The sequence below is a fragment of the Xiphias gladius genome, chromosome 8 (genome assembly GCF_016859285.1).
Source record: "Xiphias gladius isolate SHS-SW01 ecotype Sanya breed wild chromosome 8, ASM1685928v1, whole genome shotgun sequence".
Classification (NCBI taxonomy): domain Eukaryota; kingdom Metazoa; phylum Chordata; class Actinopteri; order Istiophoriformes; family Xiphiidae; genus Xiphias; species Xiphias gladius.
The window spans coordinates 31,408,059-31,432,770 of record NC_053407.1 but is presented as its reverse complement, the minus strand read 5'-3'; the positions used below and the strand labels follow the sequence as shown (position 1 = coordinate 31,432,770).

General features: G+C 45.2%; 1 protein-coding gene and 1 long non-coding RNA gene across 3 annotated transcripts; one reads left to right on the top strand and one right to left on the bottom strand.

Annotated features, from left to right (window-relative positions):
* Positions 1–8,307: 8,307 nt before the first annotated feature.
* On the bottom strand, positions 8,308–12,833 carry LOC120793290. 2 transcript variants are annotated; one of them, XR_005707966.1, is made up of 3 exons: positions 12,064–12,833; positions 10,956–11,011; positions 8,308–10,813 (listed from the first exon to the last, which is right to left on the bottom strand). It is a non-coding gene; the product is annotated as an uncharacterized LOC120793290 (long non-coding RNA). The 2 variants fall into 2 exon arrangements; XR_005707965.1 differs by having other exon boundaries at positions 12,139–12,833.
* On the top strand, positions 12,833–24,375 carry LOC120793097 (leucine-rich repeat-containing G-protein coupled receptor 5-like). The gene is made up of 12 exons (XM_040132785.1): positions 12,833–13,113; positions 15,008–15,079; positions 15,931–16,002; positions 17,940–18,155; positions 19,070–19,141; positions 20,556–20,624; positions 20,807–20,878; positions 21,015–21,086; positions 21,607–21,672; positions 22,552–22,617; positions 22,985–23,073; positions 23,750–24,375. Exons 1-12 carry the CDS (start codon positions 12,833–12,835, stop codon positions 24,373–24,375), a joined length of 1,773 nt encoding a protein of 590 aa, XP_039988719.1.
* The last annotated feature ends 337 nt before the right edge of the window (positions 24,376–24,712 follow it).

The window sequence follows — 24,712 nt, the reverse complement described above, 5'->3', positions numbered from 1 at the left end:
TCACTGTCGCTGTCATCTCTCAGTGAGGATCACTGCTTCAGCACAACGCTGAACCTACGGCTAATAACAAGCCGGTACTTCACATTCATGTCCTCTGGACTCTGGTTGCTTTTTCTGTGACAAGGACAGAGGTTGAGTTCAGCTCCTGAACATCTCAGACACTGGCTGTTCAAAGACCCTTCATCATGCCACAGGCTGGAGCACAAGTTTCAGTCAAGCAGGCGATATTTTTCATGAACACCAAAACCACTTCAACAGGGAGCCTCAGATTAAAAGTCTGTTCTGAAAGGCAACAGAACAGGCAAGCTTGATTCTGTAACAAACCACAAGCACAAAAAGGAGAAAAATAAATCCTTAACTGTGAAGTTCTCACCGGAACAGGCAGCTTTTCTCGAGTGTCTCCTCAGCCGCTGAATATGAGCTTTAATAAGTCGGTCCCAGTCTGGGTCCTCTCCCTGGTGGTTCATTGTGGTCAGGTCTTGGAGACGTGCGAGGCTGGAGAGACTGCAGGAGGGTCACGTCCCAGAGGACCTGATAAGTCCAGAGAGGCTGGGGGGGGGGGGTATCTGCATGCTCCAAGCTGAGCAGGGGTGGACCAACAGAGCCCCTTCCTCTACAACCCCTCCTCTATATCCCCATCTTCTACTGAAATCTTATGTAACTTGACTTTTTCTCATTGAAAGCGTTTTTACATTGAACTCACCATAAACACCCAGAGTTCATCTACATCACCAGTCTGTGTGTCTGTGAGACTGGAGTCAGGCTTCAGTCTCCCAAAACCGGATCACTGGGAGATCTGTGGATTCTTGAGAGTAACTGGGACAGTCGCTCAGCAAAGACACGTTAAATGACTTTAACCTCAGAACCTCAGCCAATAAAAACAAAACCATCTGCCTGGATTCATACAACCTGCGTATCACAAGTGAGAAAATGTGCTGATCTGACCCTTTTAAACACAAGTACATAAAAATTCACATGTAAAATACTTGCTGTGAATTGCTGTGTCATAGATCACAATACATGAAGTTGTTTTCACATGTGAAACATCTGAAAGTCACATGAGCCTAAACCATGAGAATTTGTTACACGTCATATGTCCAAAAACATGTCAGCGTTTCTTTTTATGTGAATATTTCCCGTGTTGTGAATTTACCACGTGAAATACATGCTCTTGGTTTTGCAGGAGAATGTAAAGGTGAATCAGCTACACTACAAGTCACGGAAAACAACTAGGTGCATTTACTGACTACTGTACTTATTTCAAGGTACTTACACGAGTATTTTCATTTTCTGTTACTTCTACTCCACCACATTTGAGAGGGACATGTTGTACTTTTACTACATTTCATTTCAGTATCAGGTTTTACACAGAAAATATGTGTTTAGTTTATAATATATGATGCATTTCTAGATGAAACTACCAAATACTAAATAGTGTAGCTCAAAGTAGCTTCACCATGATCAGCTACAACATTAAAACGTACAAAAAGTACATGCATAAGTAGTAATAATCCAGTTATGTAATCTACAATATCATAACACTAGGAGGGTCTTTTCTGCTGCATAATGAGTACTTTTACTTTAATACCTCATGTATACTTTGCTGATAAGACTTCAGTACTTTTACTTAAGTAAGCTAATGAATGCAGGACTTCTACTTGTAATGGAGTAGTTTTACAGTGTTGAGTCAGTACTTTTACCTTTAGACTGGAGGATGTGAATACTTCTTCCACCACCATGTTGATCCGCCACGGATTTGATGATTCAGACTGATAAAGAGTTGTGATGTGCCATTTTATGTGTACTAGTGTTATGAACAATAAAAATATACATACTATAGAAAACCCTCCTCAGGCTAAACTTCCGAAGTAAAAGACTGAAGAAATAATATTTACCTTCTCAGATTATTTTACCATGAAAGACCTTTTATTCCTCCCTGATTCGCATTTTCCGCCCTGTCAGATATGATTCTTATATCATACAGGGTTATTACAAATGGCTTTTTTCTCCTGGTCACTATTGTCTGACCTTTGACCTTTGAAATATTGGTTGCTTGTGACGGTTGTGACACAACGCCTCACAAACAACAGCACATTATAAATATTGTGGTGCTGAACACTGAGGATTTACCACCTTCTGCAGCAGAGACGCAGCAGTGTGTTTCAGTGCAGTGTGTGTTTCCGTGAAGTGTGTATCATGTCGTGTATTCACTTGTGTGTTTAACCTCTGTTGAAAAGTGTTTTGTTGCTGATTGGTAAGAAGGAAGTTCCACCCTCAGCAGGAAGTCATGCTGTTTAACCCCAACTGCAGCAGAGCTCAGGACAAACCCAGACCACTGAGACCCAACCCCGTCTCCTAGAAATGTTGTTTCTATACAAATAAACTGCAACTTCACACAAGTTTTATAGGAAACGTAATGTTTTCTACAAACATTATGAGGATATGTTATTAATTTACAAATTAAGTTACTAAATTAAAATTACTGAATGTATCAGTAAAAAGTTCACAGACACCGTGTTTGTTTTCCACCGTCTGATCCTGCAGCTCAACGTCCACCTGTAGCGACTCCAGCATCATTAAACTGGTTTGTGGTTCTGTTCAGACTCTCACAGCACCTGGTTCAGGTTTGAGAAAAGATCCTGGTCTGGTTTAATACAGAGAAAGTTCACAGTGACTTCAGACACAACCTGTTTATTTACATTGAACCAAAACCGCCATCTTCCCTGAACCTGAACCATAGGAACCTGTTGTTGCCTGAACTACAGACGGGACTCTGGATGTGAACCCGGTCTATGGTCTGACAGTCCTGAACTTCCTCCATGAATGTTCTCCATCCACCCAGTCCACTTCCTGGAGACTCTGCTGCCTTTAAATGTCGCTTCATTCATTAAAAAACATCTCTCAACATGAGTCCAGCCAGAGGTCGCATTTCCTAAAAAAAAAATGTGCTGTTGCAGTTTAGTTGCATATAAATGTGAATTCTAGGAGACAGGGTTGCTGACACTGAGAGTCACCAAACATATATGCAGTTCACTAAGCAGCTTTACCTGAACAGTGACGTGAACCAGAACCTACAGAGTCAAAGTCTGGCACTGTACCACCTGAGCTGTCCAGGCTCTCAGCTGCTGCTGTTTCAGGGCCAAGGCAACGGACTTAGCAAGGCTTCCTCCACAGGCAGCGTGTTTCATTTCTAGAACAACTTCTTTCTTTAATGGAGATACATTTTCTGCAAGAAATTATTCAATACTGACATTTCTATTGTTGTTTCACATATTTCAAGATAGAAAAAAGTGGAACTTGATATGATCCAACCGTTCGCTTTTACTGTTCCAGTCTCTGTACAGGATTGCGAAAAACCTGACCCCATGGCTACACACACTTCACCGAGTCAATAGAAACTCCAGTTTCGTCGATGAGTTGATGGGAAGGTACTCTATGGTTTGGTCATTTCTAAATGAAGTGTCTTTGGAACCTGAGCTGAGGAAGTGATATCACTAAATGATTTCACTAAATATTCTCTTATTAAAGAAAAGTGCACCCCCCGTGGGCCTGCCCCTCCCTGAGTGAGTAACTAATGTTTTTGATTCTTTCGTCATAGAACGACTTGCATATAACACACGTTTACACACGAGTATATTCAACAAAAAAACAACAAAAAGACATAAATTGAGGGAAAATGTAAACCAACCAACTGCTCAGCTATCACACCCAACAGCCTCCAGTTAACCACGTTGCATTAAGCCTCCTTTATGGTCGGATCAGCCGGAGGATCCACAGCCGTTCACGGTGATGTGTTCATAAACAGCGAGAGTGAGAGAAGTCTGGACTGACCGACCTCCTATATGGTTGTTGTTGGATAAAAACTAACACACGTTCACTGACTTGCATAATTACATGGAGATGTACTAACCTGAATCCCTTCTAACCGCTTAACCTTAACTAAAACTAATACAACTCGACGTCTAACCTCAATCACAACCAGGTCTTAAGCCCAAAACAGGCCTCGCAGGGACCAGCTTTTCGTCCCAAAGTGAGAAGCGAGTCCCATCATGTGACTGCGTGAACTCAGACATGTTTATCGGGTTCAAAGTCCCCTTTTATTTAGAAACACCGAAGAAGAACGGAAATTACAACAACTGTTTTTCTTAAACAGATCTTTGGGAGAAATTATTAAAAGCTGAATCTTCGTTATGTTTTTTAAACATTTAAAGGCTGGAACAGATCATTTCGTTTCCGGTCTCTGCCGACAGTTAAGCTCAAACCCCACAGTACCTGAATCCTGGTGTTAGCTTTGTTCTTTACCTCCTCATCTATCTTTCCTCACACAGCTCAGAGGTCACGGTCTGTGTCCAACGTCCTCGCTCACTGACAGACAGAGGAGGTTTCCTGAACACACACTCCACCTGCAACAAAAGACCAGGAGGAGGGAGGTGTGTGTTACTGTGTGTTCCTTTTTATTTTTGCTGTGCCTGAGCTGTTACTGAAGCTACATTATTTTTAGATTATTCTTTTTTCTGTTATTTTTCCATAAACCTGTAAATGCAGTGTTCCAGGAGGGGACCAGGTGATCCAGGTGAGATCACTCCTCGTCAAACATGTTGATCCACAGAGACCTTCGTGCACCGTCAGTGTCGCTCTTCACCACGTGTGCTTTATGAGACACGAGGGGAGCTTTTCAAACAAAGGTGACGCAGGCCTGTCCCCCACGATGAGTTGTTCACTGTGTTCACACAGAGCGTAAGGCAGAGCAATGACACAAAAAAAATCGATGGAAAGATGCAATTACACATGAATTCACCTGGCGACACAAGTGAACATGATGATGCATTCACACAAAGGGTAAATGGAAAGCACTTGTATAGCGATTTTCTAGTCTTATTGACCGCTCAAAGCGCTGTACACTACTATGCTTCAACTTGATTGAAAAATCAGCCCCTGCTGCCCCCTGCGGGTCAGTCTCCTGCTGATATCAGCCTGATCACTGTGGAACTTCAAACGTCCTCTGTCACTGTCTGAGATCCTCAGGGGATCTTTTATATGTACGTAGTGTGTTTATGTACTGTAAATACGTCCGTGATATCCAAAAACAGATGTTTCACTTTCATGCATGTACAAGTTTCATGAAACTCAACACAAAAGACAAAGTCGCAGTGACACAACAAAACATGACTCAACGTAACGTACTGCAACATAACATGATGTAAAAAAGTCCTGGCATGGCCACGCAGCACGCTCTCATGCACACCCCGACTGACAGGAACACAGAGAGGGCCAGTAGAGAGATTCGTAATGGACTTTTTGATGGTCCAAGGTCCCACATTATTATGTATCACACTGCGAGTCAGATTTATTTACTCCGCACGGGACTCGGGTCAAATTTTCGCGGAAAAACCAAAGGGTGTGAGGTTTACGTTCCGCTTCCGCTCCCCTACAGCGCCAACAGTGTGCAACACTAGCTAACGTTAGCTTAGAAATGGAGTCCGCTAACATCAGCAAATGACCAGCTCCCAGCACAACACAGCTTCTTTTCTCTAGTGAACCCTGTCTGGGCAGATGGGAATGTGACCAAGGAGCTGATAACAATATCACACTTTATAAACACTTTCTAAAAAACATAACATTAGTCAAACTATAGTCTTGCATAGCCAGACGTGTCTCCACACTGTGTTTTAGCGCAGTGCCGTCGCTGGAGAGTCATCTATAGGGTTAGGGGTTAAAGGACATTTTACTAAAAAAAAAAAAAAAGTTAGTCAGTTTAAATGTACTCTGAGTTATATGGTGATAATAATAATGATATATGATAAAACTATTACATTAAAGAACATCTTTATGCTGCCAGCCGTATATTCAATGTTATTTTTCCCAGGTGAAAACTGCACCGAAAGCAACCAATAAATTCCAACCAGGCACTTTCCAGCCTGCGCATACCACTGATAATTACAAATATACAGTCACCTAGCTAAACTAGTGCAGTCTAATACAACAGTCCTGCATTTAATCCCCCTTCAGTAAAGTTCTAATGTTGAGTTTTTATTAAAATTGTTCTAGAAACGTGTCAATTCAATTGTATGATCACAGTGGAGGATGTAGTGTGTGGTGTTGTTGAACTATACTTATACTTATCCTTCCCTCATTGATATACACGGGGTGGACAAAATAACAGAAACACCCGAATACCACGGCAGGTGTCCACAGACTTAATGTAGCAGTATTAAGCTACATAAATCAAACAGCCGCCGGTTCGTACAGAGTTAACAGCAGAATAAAGCAGCAGAAGAGGCAGAGATGTATAAACAACATAAACTCCACAGCAGCTGCAGCCAACAAACACAGACCAAACGCTACCTTGCTGGGCAATGCAGCCGTTACTGATGCTCTCCACTGTATTATCAATTCAGACCAGACTCTTCATAGTTATATTTACAGAGACCCAACGTTCCCCCATGGGCAAACATTTGGCGACAGCGGTGAGGAAAAACTCCCGGCTCATGGTGGGGTGGGGGGTGTCTGCCTCGACCGTCTGGGTTGAGAGAGAAAGAGAGAGAGAGGGAGGGAGGGGTCATTGGCTGCACTCACCTGTCTGAACGTCACTCCCTGATGTCCTCTTCCATCTGCTCTAACTCCAACTTCTCTGCTGGTTCATTCTCAGTGCGGAATAGAACCAGTCCACTCAGCCTCTGTCTCACTGCTGCTCCAGGTTTTCAGGGCCTGAGCTGAATGAGCTCTGCAGTCACAACACAGATGATCACCAACAGCGGGGGGGGGCACACCTCACTGAGGCAGAAGACTCAGTGAAGGATCCCGTGTTTTAGCATTGCTATCACCTGTTGGTCAGGCCACAGGGCAGGTGTGTTTGAGTTGGGACACCTGCCGTGGTTGCCGGGTGGCGCATTAAATCGGTGATTAGTTAGAATCAGATCAGAAGCAGAAAAACTTACATGATCCAGAGAAATTGCTTTGTTACAAACACTCAGTTAGGAAAGAAAGAAAGAGTAAAGAAGTGGAAAAAACTACCTTCAAATAGTGATAATAATAACTACACAGAAAGTCAATAGAAACGTGCAAAAAGTAAAAATTGAGTAAAAAAAATGAAGGTAGATGTTTTTTAAAAATCTAAGCAGAGGCCCTGCTAATCTGAACTATGGCGATCGTTATTTTACTGCATAGTGTGAACGCAGCCCTCGCAACCCCCGACCCTGGGTCAGTGGAGGTAAACATTTACAACACGTATGTAGCCGTGAGATGAGAAGCGGCTCCTCTCTGAACACAGAGCTCTGCCCTCCGGCGGCCACGGACTCGCCAGCGGCTGCTCATCTGGCTCTTCTCATTGGTTACCTTCCCACACGTTAATCAGAACTTTGTCACGTGACTTTTCTTTCTAGGCTGTTACGATTTCTACTTTAAATGTGCTGACGTAAAACACTTGAGTTAGAAAAATCCAGAAAAAGTACACAAAAGCCCCATTTTGTCGCAGCAACGAGAGTAAAGGTGTCTCGTTACTTCCGGCCCCGGCTGCTACACAACACAACACGATGCGTCACATCAAACCGTACCGTAACGTAGCCTAACACAATGTAAGGTAGAGCGAAATATCACAACTTAATGTTAATTTCATTGCATTTCATTTGATCTGTTGTACTTAATTCTATGAATTCCTTTAGCTGAATCTAAATGACTTCAGTATTTCTCCTCCAGAGTAACCCCTACGTCTCTGCACCGAACGCGGTGAGTGCTGGATCCTGTTTGTATTGGCCAAACGACAACAACCAGGTAGAGCCCAGTTATAATAAAGTGGAAGGATCCTTTAAACCGCTGCCTCCATGACCCCTGGCGGTTACGGGAGGGTCTCTGCAGTACCCCTCGGACAGCAGAAGATGGCAGCACACCGTCCGGAATAAGCCAGGCAGCCGAGGTGAACGCGTCCCTCCGCCCCCCAGCGTCGACATGTCTGCTGCTGAACACGCTGCTCTCCCACATCTCATCAGTCTGACTCTGAGTCTGGAGGCTGCTGGGAGCTCTCCTCTCCTCTGCAGGGATGATGAACCTTGTCGTTCTTATTCTCACCTCCGTGGGGGTGGTTGACGGTGGGAGGGTGAGGAGCGCCTGTCCCGCTCTGTGCAGGTGTGAAGGCCTGGGGATGCTGCAGGGTGTGGACTGTGTGGACGCTGGTCTGAGATCTGTTCCCTCCAACCTGAGCAGCTTCACCTCCTCCCTGTGAGTACAAAACTAATGTCCTCGCTCCTACAGTCTGAGAGGAATGACTTCTTCTCTGCCGTGCAGAAGGAGTTTCTCTTCATTTCACTTTCCCTTACTGAACCAGGTAAAAGTCTCGTTCTACGTTTTCTCCCTCACATTTAAGATTGAATTATAGAAAAACTGTGTCCTCGGCCTCAGAGAAAATCCTGCTGACTAAATCAAAGGACGTAGAAAAAATGTGGCCAAAATATGTGATGGTGTTAATTCAAAATAGAATTTGAAAGACCAATGCTTTAAATAAGTATAGTCAACATTTGAATAATTTCACATTAATGTGAAATTTATCTTTAGCACCAAAACTTTTGTTGCAGTCTCACTTTTCTCTTTGTTGGATTTGAACCATTTACAGATTCATCAACAAGTTTGTAAAGCATTTTGTGTTTTTCACATTTTATTGTGACAAAAAAAATTTTGAAATAAAATATTTAAAAGATTCCCGCAGCACTTAGCTTCAGTCATTCAGTCAGGCCACTGAAGCAGAGCTCCGTTTCTGGAAAAATCACACTTTTACTGACAGTACTGAAACTGCAGGTCGATTCCCTGCCGAGGTTTTATGGTGCCGACGCTGACCCTCGTACATACTGTGAGTTTCCAGCCAGTTTCACACAGTTCTCACCTGTTTCACCGAGTTTAACTGTTGGTAAGATTGAGGTCCCGGTACACGGGAGACGTGTGAGCTTGAAACCCGCTGACATAAGAAAAACCAAAAAAAGAAACCTCATAAAGGAATCAAGTCTCCATCAAGTCCTGACGTTTCTGTACTGTCAATGAGACGATTTCTGTTTCATTCACTGGTTTTCTTGTTTTTCTTTGGTCCCGGTTACACGTACAGTATTCCTCTATACGAATCTTCATCTTCACACACATCTCGGGATCAGACCCTGAGATGTGTCCCAACAAGACAGGAATGAAAGGAGGCGTCCGTGTTTTATGGCCTAATTATCCCTTTCTGTATCTTTATTTTAGTTCACTATTTTTTTTTAGCTGTAGATGTAGCAAATGTCTAATTTAAAAGTCTAATTTACAGTCATTTTCAGTTGTGTTTTTAAGTTTTTAATGTAAATGCAGGAGTTTTTACACAGTATGTTTAAAATGGAGTCTAAATACAGAGGTTTGGTGGTGAATTTTCAAAGATGTGGTCTTTAGTCCACATTAACTGCTGCCGTTGTGACTGTGTGAAGAGTTTTAAAAAGGGATAAACACCTGAAATCAATCTTCAAAAACTGTTAAATATTTTAGAATATTTTTAATAAGACACAACCTAATGAAAAATACCATGTGCAGGGATTTTCAAGGCCGCAACTGGGATTGTATAACCACAGTTAGATTAAAAATCTTCAGTTACTTTCAAATTAAGCAGCTCAATATTTGTAACATTTAATTTTAGCTTTTTAACAAACATCAGTTAGAAAAGTAGATTTTAGTAGAATCTCTGTGGATTTTAGGGTTAAACAAGGATTTAAATTGAGAAAACGCGAACAGGGTGTTGTACTGGAAACCGAGTGATGGATGGTTTTAGAACAAAACCAGACAAAAAGGTTTTAAAGCACCGTAAATCATGTCGGTTGGTAAAGAGGATAATTCATATCTGGAACAGCAGGAGTTTCTTATGCGACTGAAGCTGTTTGAGGAACTGACAAAGAGCGAAAAACAGTTTTTCAAAGAACTCCTCCTCTCTGTTCACAGTGAGAGAAAAAAAATGGTTTGTCTGTAATTTAATTATTTAAATTCATTCAAATCCGAGTTTTACAAATTTCAGACAGCAGATTTGTGAAAGAGTAAGACTGAGAGTAAAAGTGCGGCTGGATGGAAACACAGACGGGAGACTGAAAAACATCTTCAACCAGAAAATAAATGTGGAGGCACAAAGCTGTGGCCCTGATCCGTCTGTTTATGATTAAAATACTGCGTCAAACTAAGTGGTAAAAAGGAAAAATGCAAATAAATAATAATATTCATGTACATTTTTTGTTCACAAATATAGTTTAAAGAGTCGGGGTTGCTCAGTTTTTACATTAGCACCGCAGGCCGAGGAGACGAGGTCGAGGTGGATTTTACGGATTCCTGAAGGAGCAAATCCTCTCGCACTGAAGGAATTTCCTTGTAAAATACATAAAACACGCTGATTAAAAAAATCATTTAGTACAAGAATCTAAATAAAACGTAATTAAATCTTGTTCATAAAATTATTTTAGCGCCTTGTCCAGGACCTACATGAATAAACGGACCGACAGATGAGAGAGAACTGAAGCGCGGCGTTTCTGTCTCGGGGACTCGGCAGCTGCAGGCCGTCGCGCGTTGGTTAGAAAAAGGAAAAAGCTTTTGACTCTGAAGGACAAATCGTTAGTGGTTTTCCTCTTTTTTCTTCTTTACCTTTCTCACTTTTTTTCATCGTGAATTGGATGTTACAAACCCAGCGGGACATAATTAACTGATTGAATTGATCATAATAAAAACAGTCAATCATTTCTCTGGAGTTTCTCCGAAAACACACACTTTTAATATGTACTCTATTGTCATTGATTCACGAGTCGTGTCCCTGCTGCGTCTGTAACCCCTTAGAAAAGTAAGGACAAAGAAAGAAGGAATAAATAAATAAAGATGTTTTTAACACCGTCAGTTGATGCATTAGAAAGACATTCAGAACGTTGAGATTTCGATTTGACAGATGACGTGTGAGGTCAAAAACAAAGCTTCACCTGAAATAAACGTGACGCAGAGTCATTGAGACACCTCAGCAGAGCCGCTAATGTAGCTGTAAACACATCTCAGAAGAGTTATTGTCTTTGTTAACAGCTTGAACTCCAGAGCATCTGTAACTGACTGTAGTAAACACTCAATGGGGCTTTAATAAGCACATGAAAAGATACGTCATTAAACCGTGTTATAAACTATCAAATGTGTCTTTCCTGCTCAGAGACGCTTAATGCTACGTTTGGTAAAATTCATTAACTGAAACTTTACAAATCATGCAAATGGTAAATGAGAGAAATTAATGCACATCCACCCGTCTACACCGGCAGAAAGTTTGAAAAAAGGGAAATGATCTCAGTCTTTATCAAGTTTTGGCCCAAAACTATTCATATTTTCTTCTTGAAAAATCACCACTTGTCCCTTATTATATATGATGAATTTTTATAAATATAATTGGAAGCGGAAAATCTCCAGCCTGCTGTTCAGACCAGTTTCCACCCAATGCTGTGCGAGTTGTCTGATGCCGCGGCCCAGAGAACATTCAAATCCAAACCTGCACGGTCACGTTTCAGGCGGATTATGGCTGAAATCTGACGATTCTTTTTAAATTCCTGACCCGAATCACCTCCGACAAAAAAAAAAACGTTCACTGACTGATTTACGCAGCACCCTTCGCACCGAAGGTGGCGGTACCAGCGACCCCACGGAGAGGAGCCGGGACCTGAACCCAATCAATCGATCGACAGTCGATCAATAGCTTCAGTGTTACAGCCCGTGACACTGAAGCTATTACAGCCCGTCCCGTTGCAGGTTGTGTCTCCATCGAAGCAGCTTGTTTAGAATTTGCCAAAATCTAGAGCTGCGGGCTTCTCCCACTTCAGGGCCAGTCCGACATTTAAATCCAGTATTTCCACGGTCCCACTGTGGACGTCCCGTCTGTAAATGTTGGACCGTGCTCACCACGGGCAGACGGCGAACACCTGCGGTAACAGGTAAGGAAATAATGTTTGCACGTCCCCTCTCGAGCTGAGACGTCCGCCTGCGTTACACTATTCAAAATGACAGGACCCGTGTATCGTGTGGCCGCAGTAGGAATGTGTCTGTTCCACTCACTCTCTGGTTTCCGGTGCCCTTGTCCTTCACAGCACTGACTCAGACACCGACTGTGACTCTCTCTCTGAAACATACCTGTGCCATGAGGTGAACAGCTGGACAGATGTGCTGACACGCTGTTTGTTGCCTGTTTGTTTCAGGGATCTGAGTATGAACGAGCTGTCTGCTCTGCCTGCCCACGTGCTCCCCGACCTCCGCAGCCTCCACGAGCTGTGAGTAGCCACGTGTCCAGAAAAGGGTCAAAGGTCAAAGTGCGAATGAAGGTTTGTCTGCGGACGGATTCTGTCCGATACCGACTGGTGACGAGTCAGGTCGTTTTCTCCTCAAGGCGCAGGATGAAGCTGGAGCCCTTCGGTTTTCAGTTGTCTAAGAAATTTCTCAAGTGATGAGTTGATTTTCAAACTGATGGCGGGCGAAATTTCTGCCGCGGCTCACGACCTGGAAATGTTCCTAGAATCGTGGTGCGGGACCAGGTCTCCTCAGGCACGTTATGACGCGAGGTTGAGCAGTTTTCTCCGGTGCTCAGCTAAACGGAAACCACCAGAGGACGTAACACAGGCGTACTCACTTTGGACCTGAACGAGGAGCGGTCCAGTCCGGATGGAAACTGGATTCAGCCGCAGCATCACACATGACAACCGGTCGTTCAGTGTCTCTGACAACGTCACAAGCCCCAGATACCCAGAGCCCGGACCCCGGCAGACCCGGTCTGCTGTCCCGCAGTGGCTGACCAACAAGTCCGGAACGATCCTTACCGGGTCGGCTGTGAATGAGCCAATCACGACGAAGCGTGCTGCGACGAGCTGCTGCGATCAGCCAATACGAGCCGACTTCAGCGCTCCGCCCGAACCGACCGGGCTTCGCCGATTCCGGAAAGATCCGAGGACGGATCACATCGACGCGCTGCACGCTGTCGGGCTCCTACCGACCCTCCGCGCTCACACGGCACCCCGACACCAAGCGACACCGCAGGCTGCTGCACCAGCAGCTGACGGGACACCAACCGGGAACCGTCCCGGTGATGGATGAAATGTGTTCAGTCAAATTCTGGTTCCGGCTTCAGCTGTGTTTTTAACAGCTGCTCTGACGAAACCGGACTTCAAACACGTCCAGCAGGGCTACAGGGATAATGAGGCGTTTCCCGCCATCTCCTGACATTGTATTCACTGATCGATCGGTCGATTAGTCCAGAAAATAACTGTCAGATGTATTGATAAGGAACAGCCGTACAGTTGATAACAATAAAACCACAACTGACACACAGAAAACATGTAAGTCTTTGATAAAACAACTTTACAACAAATGAACGACAAATAAAAACTCAAACAGTTCAGGTCTTTAGACCAGATTCTGATGCAGAGTCCCTTTACAAGACCGGGACCCCATGACGGAGCTGATAGTCCACTACAGATTAGTGATTAATCAAATCATGTAGACCCAAACGATGTGGAGTAAATCTGGAGGTTTCGGGGCCCTTGGGGGTCTGGGGCCCCGGGGCAGTTGCCCACCCTCACAGTTGGTGATCCAGCCTTGGACGACAGTAGTTCAGACGATCAAAGTTAGGCCTCAAAGTCTCTAAGGTGTTACCAGAAACCGGTCCGTGCCAGTTCAGAACCGTTAAAGCCAGGGATGACCTCTGACCTTCTCGTGCGCTGAGTGTGGAAAGTGTGCGCGGTAATAATTCGGTCTGTGGTCGGCAGCGGCCGGAGGTTTAAGGGCCGTGACGGGACGTCGCCGTAATCCAGTCAACGCAGTCTGGTGGACTGTACGACGGTGTTTCTGTCTCGGCAGAAGAATCCGGTCTGAACGTTTCATTTCTGGTTCATCGCCCGTGGAACCAAACTCCTCCGTATTTATCGTAACTCGGATCGGACCGCGGACGTGAGCAGTTCCCCTTCACGGCTGCTTACCGTGGAGCCGGCGGCTCATAAGACGGTGCCATCCATTTTAGAGCCGTACTGCACGTCACGTGTAGTGTGACAACGAGTTGCAGCTGGAGCATGAATTGACGCATTGGGCATTAAAATGAATCTACAACTATCTCGGCCTGTTAAATGACGTGTGATATCTTTGAGCTGCGCATCTGAAGACAGAACCTTGAGCTCGGGGAACTTTTTTACGACTGTTCCGACTAAATGATTCAACGGTGAAAAGTTGCAGCAGGGGACTCCAGATGACGTGCAGGACTTTGTGGTTCTCCCTCTCGTTAAACTGAGGTGTGGAGAACACCGACTTGATCTTCAGTGACGTGTTTAAACTTGAAATTGAGCGCCTCGCATCCGCCCTGCCTCACCGCGAATCCGTCCCGACTGCAGTTAGCTCTGGGGCAGACGCTGGGTTTGCTCAGTCCGTAAACACACAGAGAGGAGAGCAGCGGAGCAGGAAGACGCCGTGGATCGATGTCTCCTGCAGCTTCGTAGCTGGAAGACAAAGATCTCCAGACTGAACAGACTCACGTGCAGCAGATGTGTTTGTAGAATCAGGAGGGCAGTTACACAAAAAAAACAGCCCACACTAATTCAAAAATTAGCAATAATTTCCTGTAAAAGTACCTGATACGTTGTGATAAATAATGGTATTTTCTTATATAAAAAGTGTTCAACTAAAAGTCCAACGCAACATCAACAATGACACTTTAAAAAATCAATAACTGAGGTTTTATTTCTTTACTACAAAGAGCTCTGACTGTTTCTGCATCTCCATCTTTATCGGTGAACACGAAATGTTGTGTTTCTTATTTTTTTAGCCCTGAGTAGTGTCTGCAGGCTCCTCAGATAGAGCCCCAATAGCCTCAACCAACACTGCAGGGCCCACGCTGGGTTTTGCTGGTTGGACATTCGGGGGATACTGTTTGGACGTCTGTTGGTGGATGAATCAAACTCGAAAAGTGAGGAGGACATGTTTAAACTCCATTAACTGTTTCCCTGTGTCTCTCTCCCTGCAGCCGACTGGCAGGAAACAGTTTGTCAAGGATCGAAAAAGATGCTTTCACAGGACTCACCGGCCTGAAACTGCTGTATGTGCTGCTTTTCTTTTAATATACACACATACTGTAATTCAATGTAAAATGTATTGTCTTTGGCAACTCTGTAAAATGTCTTCAATCAGTCAGTCAGTCAGTCAGTCAGCATGTTCGTCCCCGAAGGACAATTGGTTGCACAGCAGCCAAAAACAGGACTGAAAACACAAATGAGAGTGATGGGGGGTGATAAAAAAACGAAGCTGTTGTTAGCCCCGCTCATGAGGCGCAGCAGCGTCCTGCTGCTGTCAGGACAAAACACATCAAAAAGCATAGAAACACCATGTTCACCTTTGTTCCTATAAAAACATAAACACTTGATGACAGGATGTCGTTATAGTCAGAAACATTTCGTGTAATGAGACGGTTTGGGGATATAACAAAATAATGATTGTTACAAGAAGGAAAGTTTCTTGTAAAAACTGAATAATTTGATGTGTAATAATAATGAAAAAATCATAATAACATGAAAAATAAAAAGTTTGTCATAAAAAGTTTTCAACAAGAAACTGAGCAGATACGCGTTTGTCGCCGTGGCAGCAACGTGCTGCTGCAGTAAAATATGAATAAAGCTTCTACCTGAATGTAGACGTTACTTCACGAGCCCGTTGGTAATCCAGCGCTCAGCCAAGAAAAGAACCATTCCCGATCGTTCTTCGGGATTTGATCGTTGATCACAGAAACAAGTGAACCCACTCACCGGAACTAAATTTAACATTTCATCAGGTTCATATTGAAGATCTTTCTGCACCGTCTCAGAGTCGATACAACCGAGGGACTTATCGAAACATCTACAGGAAGATTTTCATTGAAGCGCTTTTTGATTTTCCTCACATCTCCCCACACAGAGATCTGCAGAACAATCATCTGACGAGGGTTCCATCTGAAGCTTTAAAGAACCTGAAGAACCTGCGATCACTGTGAGTCTTCATCCACTCCACAGCCACATTAACTTTAAGCTCTAAGAGACCATCAGGCTCAGAACAGGAGCCGGATCTTCTCTGACTGCGCAAGTTTCAGTACCAACACATTTTTCACTTCTTTTCATTTGGTTCTGACCATTTCTTTCAGTACTACCATGTATTTGAACTGGGGATGTGACATGCTCCTTGGATACTGTAGAAAACTGAGCTCATCTGAACACCTGAGAGAACGTGGTGGACAAGGGGACACAGACACAGTAACAATGAGGAATGCACTGTTTTATTTGACCCTGTACAGCATTCGCAGTCACACGTCCGTTCTCGAAATGCGGGGGAGGACGGGACTCGGTGGTTGTGTCCAAGTAAAAGAACTTGGCTTCACTAACCTCTGCCTCTGAAAATAAAACCCAAACCAAACTCTCTTATCGACAAAGTGACTGCCCCAAGCCATCACAGTGGGGGCCCCGACCAGTAAACCCAGTTTGTCCAACAAAAATAGACCGCTTACCTCCAGTCCCTGACCCCCCCACCACAAACCTCTCATATCCTTTCGCTAGCGTCTCTGACATTTCTGCTGGTGTGTTAGTTGTGTTGAGATCACCAACCATCAGCTGCCATCACAGTGGGGGCCCCGACCAGTAAACCCAGTTTGTCCAACAAAAATAGACCGCTTACCTCCAGTCCCTGACCCCCCCACCACAAACCTCTCATATCCTTTCGCTAGCGTCTCTGACATTTCTGCTGGTTTCGTGTGTTAGCGTGAGGAAGGTTCCAGGCTCCTCGTGGCTCCACGCAGATCTGATGGTTTCCTCTCTTCGTGCTCCATGTACGTCAGCGTTAGTCACTCAGTCTGATTCATCCACAGCTGCCGTGACACCCAACGCACGAGGAAACACTTTTTCTACGCATTAAAATGTTTTCAATGTTCAAATTGACATAGCAAATAAAAACCGTGGTGGGTGGAAACACACTTGGATAAGAGAAGGAATGCAAAGCCCAACCTGCAGCGTCAAAGTGATCAAAGTTTCTACAACCATGCATGGCCCCTCCTCCACTAAGACTTTCTGTGGCTTTACAATAATGTCGCGCTGCTTCCTGCTGTGCTACAGAGCGTCAACACTCGATCTACCTGTTTTCATGTCGTTCAGGTGTTTGACTGTGAACAGAGCCCTCTACTAAATCCACCTGGAGACTCCGTCGGTGTGGACACTGATCGGTCTCACGCTGAACAGTTTTAAGAATCAGAAGCTTAGTGCTGACGTGGGGGGTCCGGGTCCTGTGGCCCCTCTCAACATGCTTACCTGAGGCTCCCCCCTCTGAGTTTGAACCAGACATTTGTAACCGCTGTAACCGACAGTTAACACCTCTCTGTTGTTCAGAAGTGCCTCCACCTCCTCCCGCTGCTTCACGCTTCACAGCAGCGGGAGGAGGTGGAGGCCGGTGGGTGGAGGAGGCGGGGGGCATCGGCCACGTGCGAGCTGTCTGTTTGTAGTTGTGCCAGCAGTCTTTGTCAGATGGCTGCGTCCCCACAGCGCCTGTCAACACCATAAATGACTACCATGCAGCCGAAGCATGTGTGGACCTCCCTGATAGAGACACTGAGAGACTGTGTGTTAATGTGAAGGCAGCTGAACAAAAGCTACACAGGCTGATGTGTCAACGTCTCCTCACTCAAAATGACAACAGACACGATGGGATGGGTTAAATAAAAAAGACGAGATAAGAAGACCGAGAGATGAAAAAAACACAATAATAATAATGGTAATACATTTTATTTACGGAGCAAATCAGCTCTATAATTAAATAAAATGCAGCAAATAAAAGTAGAAAAAGATACAATAAAAAACCTCAAAACTGTAAAACAAACAAATAAAACACATAAAGAACTGAAACATGTTTTCTCTCCACACTGTGTCATGGTGTCGTGTCTCCAGCCATCTGGACGCCAACTTCATCTCCCGTCTGCCGGCCTCCTCCTTTAGAGGCCTGACGTCTCTGCGTCACCTGTGGCTGGACGATAACTTCCTGACGGAGGTTCCTGTTCTGGCTCTGAGCTCTCTGACGGAGCTCCAGGCCCTGACCCTCGCCCTCAACAACATCAGCTTCATCCCCGACCGAGCCTTCACCGCCCTCAGCCAGCTGCTGGTGCTGTGAGTATCTGAGTTCACGTGCGTGGAACCAGGACTTATGGTAAACCAAGAGCTGCTGGTGTCGCAGGTTTCAGGTTTATGGAGCTGCTTCTCCCGTGCAGTGCCGTGCCTCTGGCTAGGTCGAACGTTCCCGTAAACGCCACGCACCATCGGTGAGAGCTTAATGTTAACACTGGACAGAGAAGAGAAACTAAAAAGCGACAGAAAATCCACCCCAGTCTGGATCAGATTGTGTGACTAGTTTTTGTAGAAACACCAGTGCAGCTGAGATGAAAACACAATCTTCAGTGGTTCGGTCCACACTGACCTTACGGTCATATATTCTGATGTCAAAGCTATTTCTGTGCCAGTGGCTGGAAAACAGTGGCCCGTGGCCCAAATCCAGCCCTCCGACAAAAAGCCCATTTTCCCTTTTAGAATTTACATCAAAACTTTTGCCCAGTTTTTCACAAACCTGCTGGACTGTCCTGACGGATCATGTGAGCCCAATGAATATAAAACAGAACTGAAAATAGACACGCTGATAAAAGAATCAACAGCAACAACTGCACTCTCACCGAACCACACATCACAGCAGCTCACTTGACTCACTTTCTGCCAAATGTATATGGACACAGGGGAAGTCAGTGTATCACATGAGGCATTAGAAACATAAACAAGGTGAAAAAGGTAAAATGCCAATGAAAAGAATCTGATCTTTAATAATGAGCTGCTATTACTCTGTCATTGGAAAAACCACATCTGCCAACATCTGTCTTATTCTTAAACGAAGTACAATACCCTCCCGAAGACACGAGCCAGGGACGTTCAGGTCCAGGTTAGTGCTTTAATCCATTGGCCACCGGGGCGACACACACACACCAGTCTTTCTATTTCATGTCCGTTTTTACCACTCTCTCCTTTCTTTCCTGAAGACATCTCCATGACAACCGCATCCACTCTCTGGGCCCGAGGAGCTTTAATGGACTGTACAAGCTGGAGACCCTGTGAGTTCATCTTGAACCCTTTACTTGTTCCACATTAAACAGAACCGGTCTTCAAATTATCTTTATTAGACAGTGATAGTTAAGAGATGAGATGCATCAAATAGCCACATCTTAACCTCTACGACACAGGCGCTCCCTTAAAACACAACTCTACACCTAATAATAGGCATCATTACTAGTTCATTATTTATCATCGTTACTAGTTAGTAATAAGAGAGAGAGCGGAGGAGGAGAGAGAGAGGATCAAGGGTTTATTGAAAGCAGTCTCATCCAAAAACAGCATTTTTAAAAATCTGCGTCAGGTGTTAAATGCAACAGCTCGTAGGTCGTTGTGAGACACTGAAGCTCTCCGTCTGTCTGTGGGAAACAATGAGGCCAAAACTTAACTCACATAAACAACGCAGACAGATATTTGTATATCAGTGATTCTCTACGTCCGAGGTTTGCAGGAACTCGGCCCTAAAAAAGTCTCTGTAGCTGGGATCATCAGTCCTGGTCCCATCAGAACACAACAGCTCATATAGAATAACCCGGGGGTCACCACACAGATCTGAGGGGAGCGGTGATTAACAATTTAGGGAAGATGAAAAAATCCCACATCTGCTACTTAAAATTAGTTGGATGTTTCAGGGAACGTGTCTCTTCTCCTTCCCTGTGAAATAATGGGTCATTTTACTGCTTCAGGCTTCTAAAATGGTTTGAAAAAAGTCTGTGAAGGTGAAACTCACTGTTTCGTCTGAGGTGCTATTAACTTGTAAAAATACCACGGGAGGAAAGAACCAAACAGGAGAGTGAGGTAGTGTGTGTGTGTGTGTGTGTGTGTGTGTGTGTGTGTGTGTGCAGACAGTGACGTACTCAGGGTTGGGCTGAAATCAGAGCTGTGTGTGCTTGTTATCAGTCTGTAAGGTGGAGTGTGTGTCTGTGTACAGTGTGTAGGTTCATTTTGGGGTCTTTACAGCATAAATGCATCCGGCTGGCATTTATCTAGATTGGTCTATTACCACGTAGAGCTGTAGGAGATAGAGCCGCCTGCGGTCTCTTTGTTTCTCAGCAGACGTACACATGAGAGACGTCTACAGGCCGACACAGACCAGTCACTTCATTTCATCAAAGCCTCTGAGGTCACTTTATAAACACCCCACCCCCCCAATCTCCATTTGAAGAGTTGGTTATCAGCGGGTCCGTAAAGGATTTCAACCACATGTAGGAGCCCAACGTTTGTAGAAGTGACTAAAATACACGAGATAAATGAAGTCACATCAAATTAAATCATTACACAGAAGAGTTTAAACAGATTACACTGTAAATCATCTTGATTTCAGTTCGACAGAGTTAAACTGGGATAGAAACCATCAGCAGCAGCAGCGACGGCGACGAATCTTCTCAGTTCCCATCTAACGTTTTGTCTCTGCAGAGATCTGAGCTTCAACAGGATCAACAGTTTCCCCACAGCCGTCAGATCTCTGGTCAGCCTGAGAGCACTGTGAGGACACACACACACACACTTCATTTTTCCCACGATAGACGTGTGTGTGCGATGAATTTCATCGTCGGTGCTGACAAAATGTTTCTCTGTAGCTGAGCAGGAGAAAAAACATTTATAAACTCTCACAGTCTTTGGTCGAATTTCTGGATTTAAACCGAGTGTTGAATGTTTTCCTGCAGAAACCTTCAGAACAACCACATCCCGGTCGTCCCAGACAACGCCTTCACTGGAAACCCGTCCATCGAGACCATGTGGGTACCTGCAACCTCACTACTCGTCACTGAGCGTGAAGACGTTTCATTCGCCAGTGACACGAGACCATTTCAACCTTTATAATAAAATCGTAGAGTGTCGGTTCCTCATACTTCATGTGTTTCATCTTGACAGAAACATCCAGAACAATCCTCTTCACACTGTGGGACACTCGTCCTTCCAGCTGCTGCCTGAGCTCAAGACTCTGTACGTGTCCACAGTCCTCAACCCGTCTCTGTTTGCTTACATCTGTATTTATGAGCTGGTCACCTGGCTGTGGTGGATCAATACAATGTCACAGCTGGTCAGGACTTCATGTCTCTCTCTGTTCTTCCTTCGTCTGTACTTTTATTTCTTCTTTTCCTTTTCAACTCATGAGAAAGCAGTAAAACCCCCAAAGTGGAGATACAAGGCTTTCCCTCAACAGTGAAACTAAACTGACGTACATTCAGGTGTTGACATTTGAAAACCTGACTACAGGACCACCTCTGTCTCTCGTCATGATCCAACTCAGCTTTCCGAGGACGTCTCTCTGGTGTTTTCACTTTTCACACGCTGTAAAACGTCCTGTCGGTCTCTGTGGGTCTCCTTGTCCAAAACTCTTTCCACTGTGTCCAGTTTTCTGTGGGCAGTTTAACAAAGACAATTAAAGTGGTTTTGATCATTTATCCAGGAGAGTTTTTAATGAAACCATGTTGTCTCCGTCATGTCTGTGTCTGTGTCTCAGGTCTCTGAGAGGAAGCAGCATCGTAGAATTTCCAGACTTCACTGGAACCAACAAACTGGAAACCCTGTAAGTCCCATTGGAGTAACGGTTTATTGAAAGCAGTCTCATCCAAAAACAGCATTTTTTAAAAATCTGCGTCAGGTGTTAAATGCAACAGCTCGTAGGTCGTTGTGAGACACTGAAGCTCTCCGTCTGTCTGTGGGAAACAATGAGGCCAAAACTTAACTCACATAAACAACGCAGACAGATATTTGTATATCAGTGATTCTCTACGTCCGAGGTTTGCAGGAACTCGGCCCTAAAAAAGTCTCTGTAGCTGGGATCAAGAGTCCTGGTCCCATCAGAACACAACAGCTCATATAGAATAACCCGGGGGTCACCACACAGATCTGAGGGGAGCGGTGATTAACAATTTAGGGAAGATGAAAAAATCCCACATCTGCTACTTAAAATTAGTTGGATGTTTCAGGAACGTGTCTCTTCTCCTTCCCTGTGAAATAATGGGTCATTTTACTGCTTCAGGCTTCTAAAATGAAAAAAGAAAAAAGTCTGTGAAGGTGAAACTCACTGTTTCGTCTGAGGTGCTATTAACTTGTAAAAATACCAGGGGAGGAAAGAACCAAACAATCTCAGCTCTGTCGGCCTCAGAGTCTGGGAGGTGCAGGATGTAGAACACTGACAGAACACGTCGCTCTGCTTCAGTGGCGCTGAACTCTGAGACTGAGCCAAACTCACCAACCCCGGACGGCTGCTTATGAACGGGACCTGGCTGAGTAAATACTGCAGCTTGTCATGAATTGTACTGTTCAGCTCCATCACAGACAGCCACGTCTCCACCTTACCTAACATCCACTGTGAGGAGCTGCCACACCTGCTGACACATCTCATTTTCCAGTTTTACACATCCCAAGTCCTCATACAAACCGTGTACGTGTCTGTCTGCAGAGACCTGTCCCATGACCTGATCCAGAATCTGCCCAGCTTCAGCCGCTGCACAAAGATCCAACACACGTAAGAGGCATTTTTCTCTTCTGTGTCTTTATGCTGTTACTCCAGCACCGATGGAGCTGAAGGAGACTGATTTATGATACTTACGATTTATGAGTTTCAGAAATCTGCGTCATAACTTTGTGCGTGAGGACAAACGAGGAAGCTCTGAGCCCGGGAAGAATCTCAGATCAGAGTGAGTCACAGATTCCGACCGAAAATGTGATCAGGCAACAGGTGAAGAGGAGACATGTTTCTTTAAGGCGTCACCCTGTGGGTTTACAAAGACGCCCCGTAAAGACCACGAGACGCCGTCTGATCTCCACCAATGAAAGCCGCTGGAGCGTTTGTGTCTTTTACTGTAGTAATGGAGTGTGTTTTCTGTTTGCAGAGTTTCAGCGCTGCAGTCGGATTTCCAGTGCTGTGTGTTTCTTCAGCGCCTCAGGTCCGTGAGCCAGCAGGACACCGTGGACGGCAGCAGTAAGACAAGTCACACACAGTCTGGTTAAATGGAGTCTGACTGTGACACATTACCCTTCAGTATTCTCTGTTTGTCAGCGCCGTCATCTATTATACTGACGCGTGCAGGTGAGAATGAGTGGGGCTGTCTGTGTGGCCTAAATGGCTGGGAAGTCCGCTCCGGTTCAAATCCGGTCAGCAACCGTTGTTGCACGTCATCTCTCCACCCATTTTTCCCTCCTTCTACAAACTCGGGGCAAAACGCTTCTATTCAATATTCACTTTCATCCTGCAGAACAGTGATTCCCAACCAGGGGTCCCGGTTCCCCACGGGGAACTTGAGAAGTAGGTCACCCGCTTTGGTTAAATGATAAATCCTGATTTAAAAAACGATGCCCACATTGTGAGGCAGCGGCGACACCTGAACGCCACGCGCTGCAGCAGAATGTGTGTGAAAAGTACTTAGCAGCGGACAAGTCTGAAGTCTGCAGAGACGGACAGCCGCTTTAAATAGCTCACTTGTCTCCGCCTGCAGGTCTGTCCACGTGTGGTCTGGACTCGCTTCGCTTCATCTTCGTCGTCTCCATCATCTTCAACCTGATGGTCCTGCTCTCCATCCTCCTCCTCCCCTCAGCTCCCACACCTCCCTCCTCCCTCCGCCTCCCCTCTGTCCTCTTCTGGTTTCGGCTCCTCGCAGGTCTCTCTGGATCCAGCCTCGTCAGCACAGACCGGTTCAGTGGATCCGACCTGGAGACTGATCTAGGACCTGGAGTCTTCCTCTCCCTTCTGTCCTCTGAGGTCTGCGTCTTCGTCATGATGGCTGCTGTGATGGAGGGTGAATCCAGGGCGAAGAGCTGTTTCCAGATCAGCTGCGTGGTCTGCTGCAGCCTCGCTCTGACCCTGCCTCTGGTCTCTGTGGAGGACAGGGGTCTCCGTTCTCTCTGTGAGCACTCGGTGTGGTGGACTCACAGCTCTGCTCTGGTCCTCTTTAACACCTTCTGTTTCCTGTTCATGATCCTGGCCCGCATGACCCGTCACCCCCTCCACGGGGGTGTGTCGCTGACCATCCTCCTCGCAAACACCATGCTCTTCTTATCTGCCTCCCTGCTCTGCCTCTCCTCCCTCCTCAGTCCAGATGTTTCCACGTGTGCAGTGCTCATCATCTCGTCCCTGCCCTGCTGTGTGGATCCTCTGCTCTACATGATCCTGAGTCCACGGTTCGGACGAGAGCTGCAGAGCTTCCTCCACCAGACGCCTCGGAGGCCGAAGACCGAAGAGGAACCTGGTCGTGCCGGCGTGCGAGACGAGGAAAAGGCGTTTTGACTGTAGCGGCTGCTTTCAGACCTGCACCTCTAAACCTTAATCTGATGGAGTCACTTTTACAGCGTCAAGCGTCATGACAACAAGCAGACTGTTGCACCTGAAATATTTCCGATGAGGCTCGGTGTAAGAGCTGTAATTAATGGCTTTATTGATGATTAATCAGTCATTGGAAAATTCTCCTCCGGCAGACACTGTCTTCTTCTCTTTTAATTCACTAGAGAGACGTCTCCAACGGACTGTTTGACCACTGATCTTCTGGAAAACAGCTGCAGGACATCTGGAGCAAAATCCATTGGAAACTGATTATTAACATTTATAGCTGCAGACCTGATGGCTT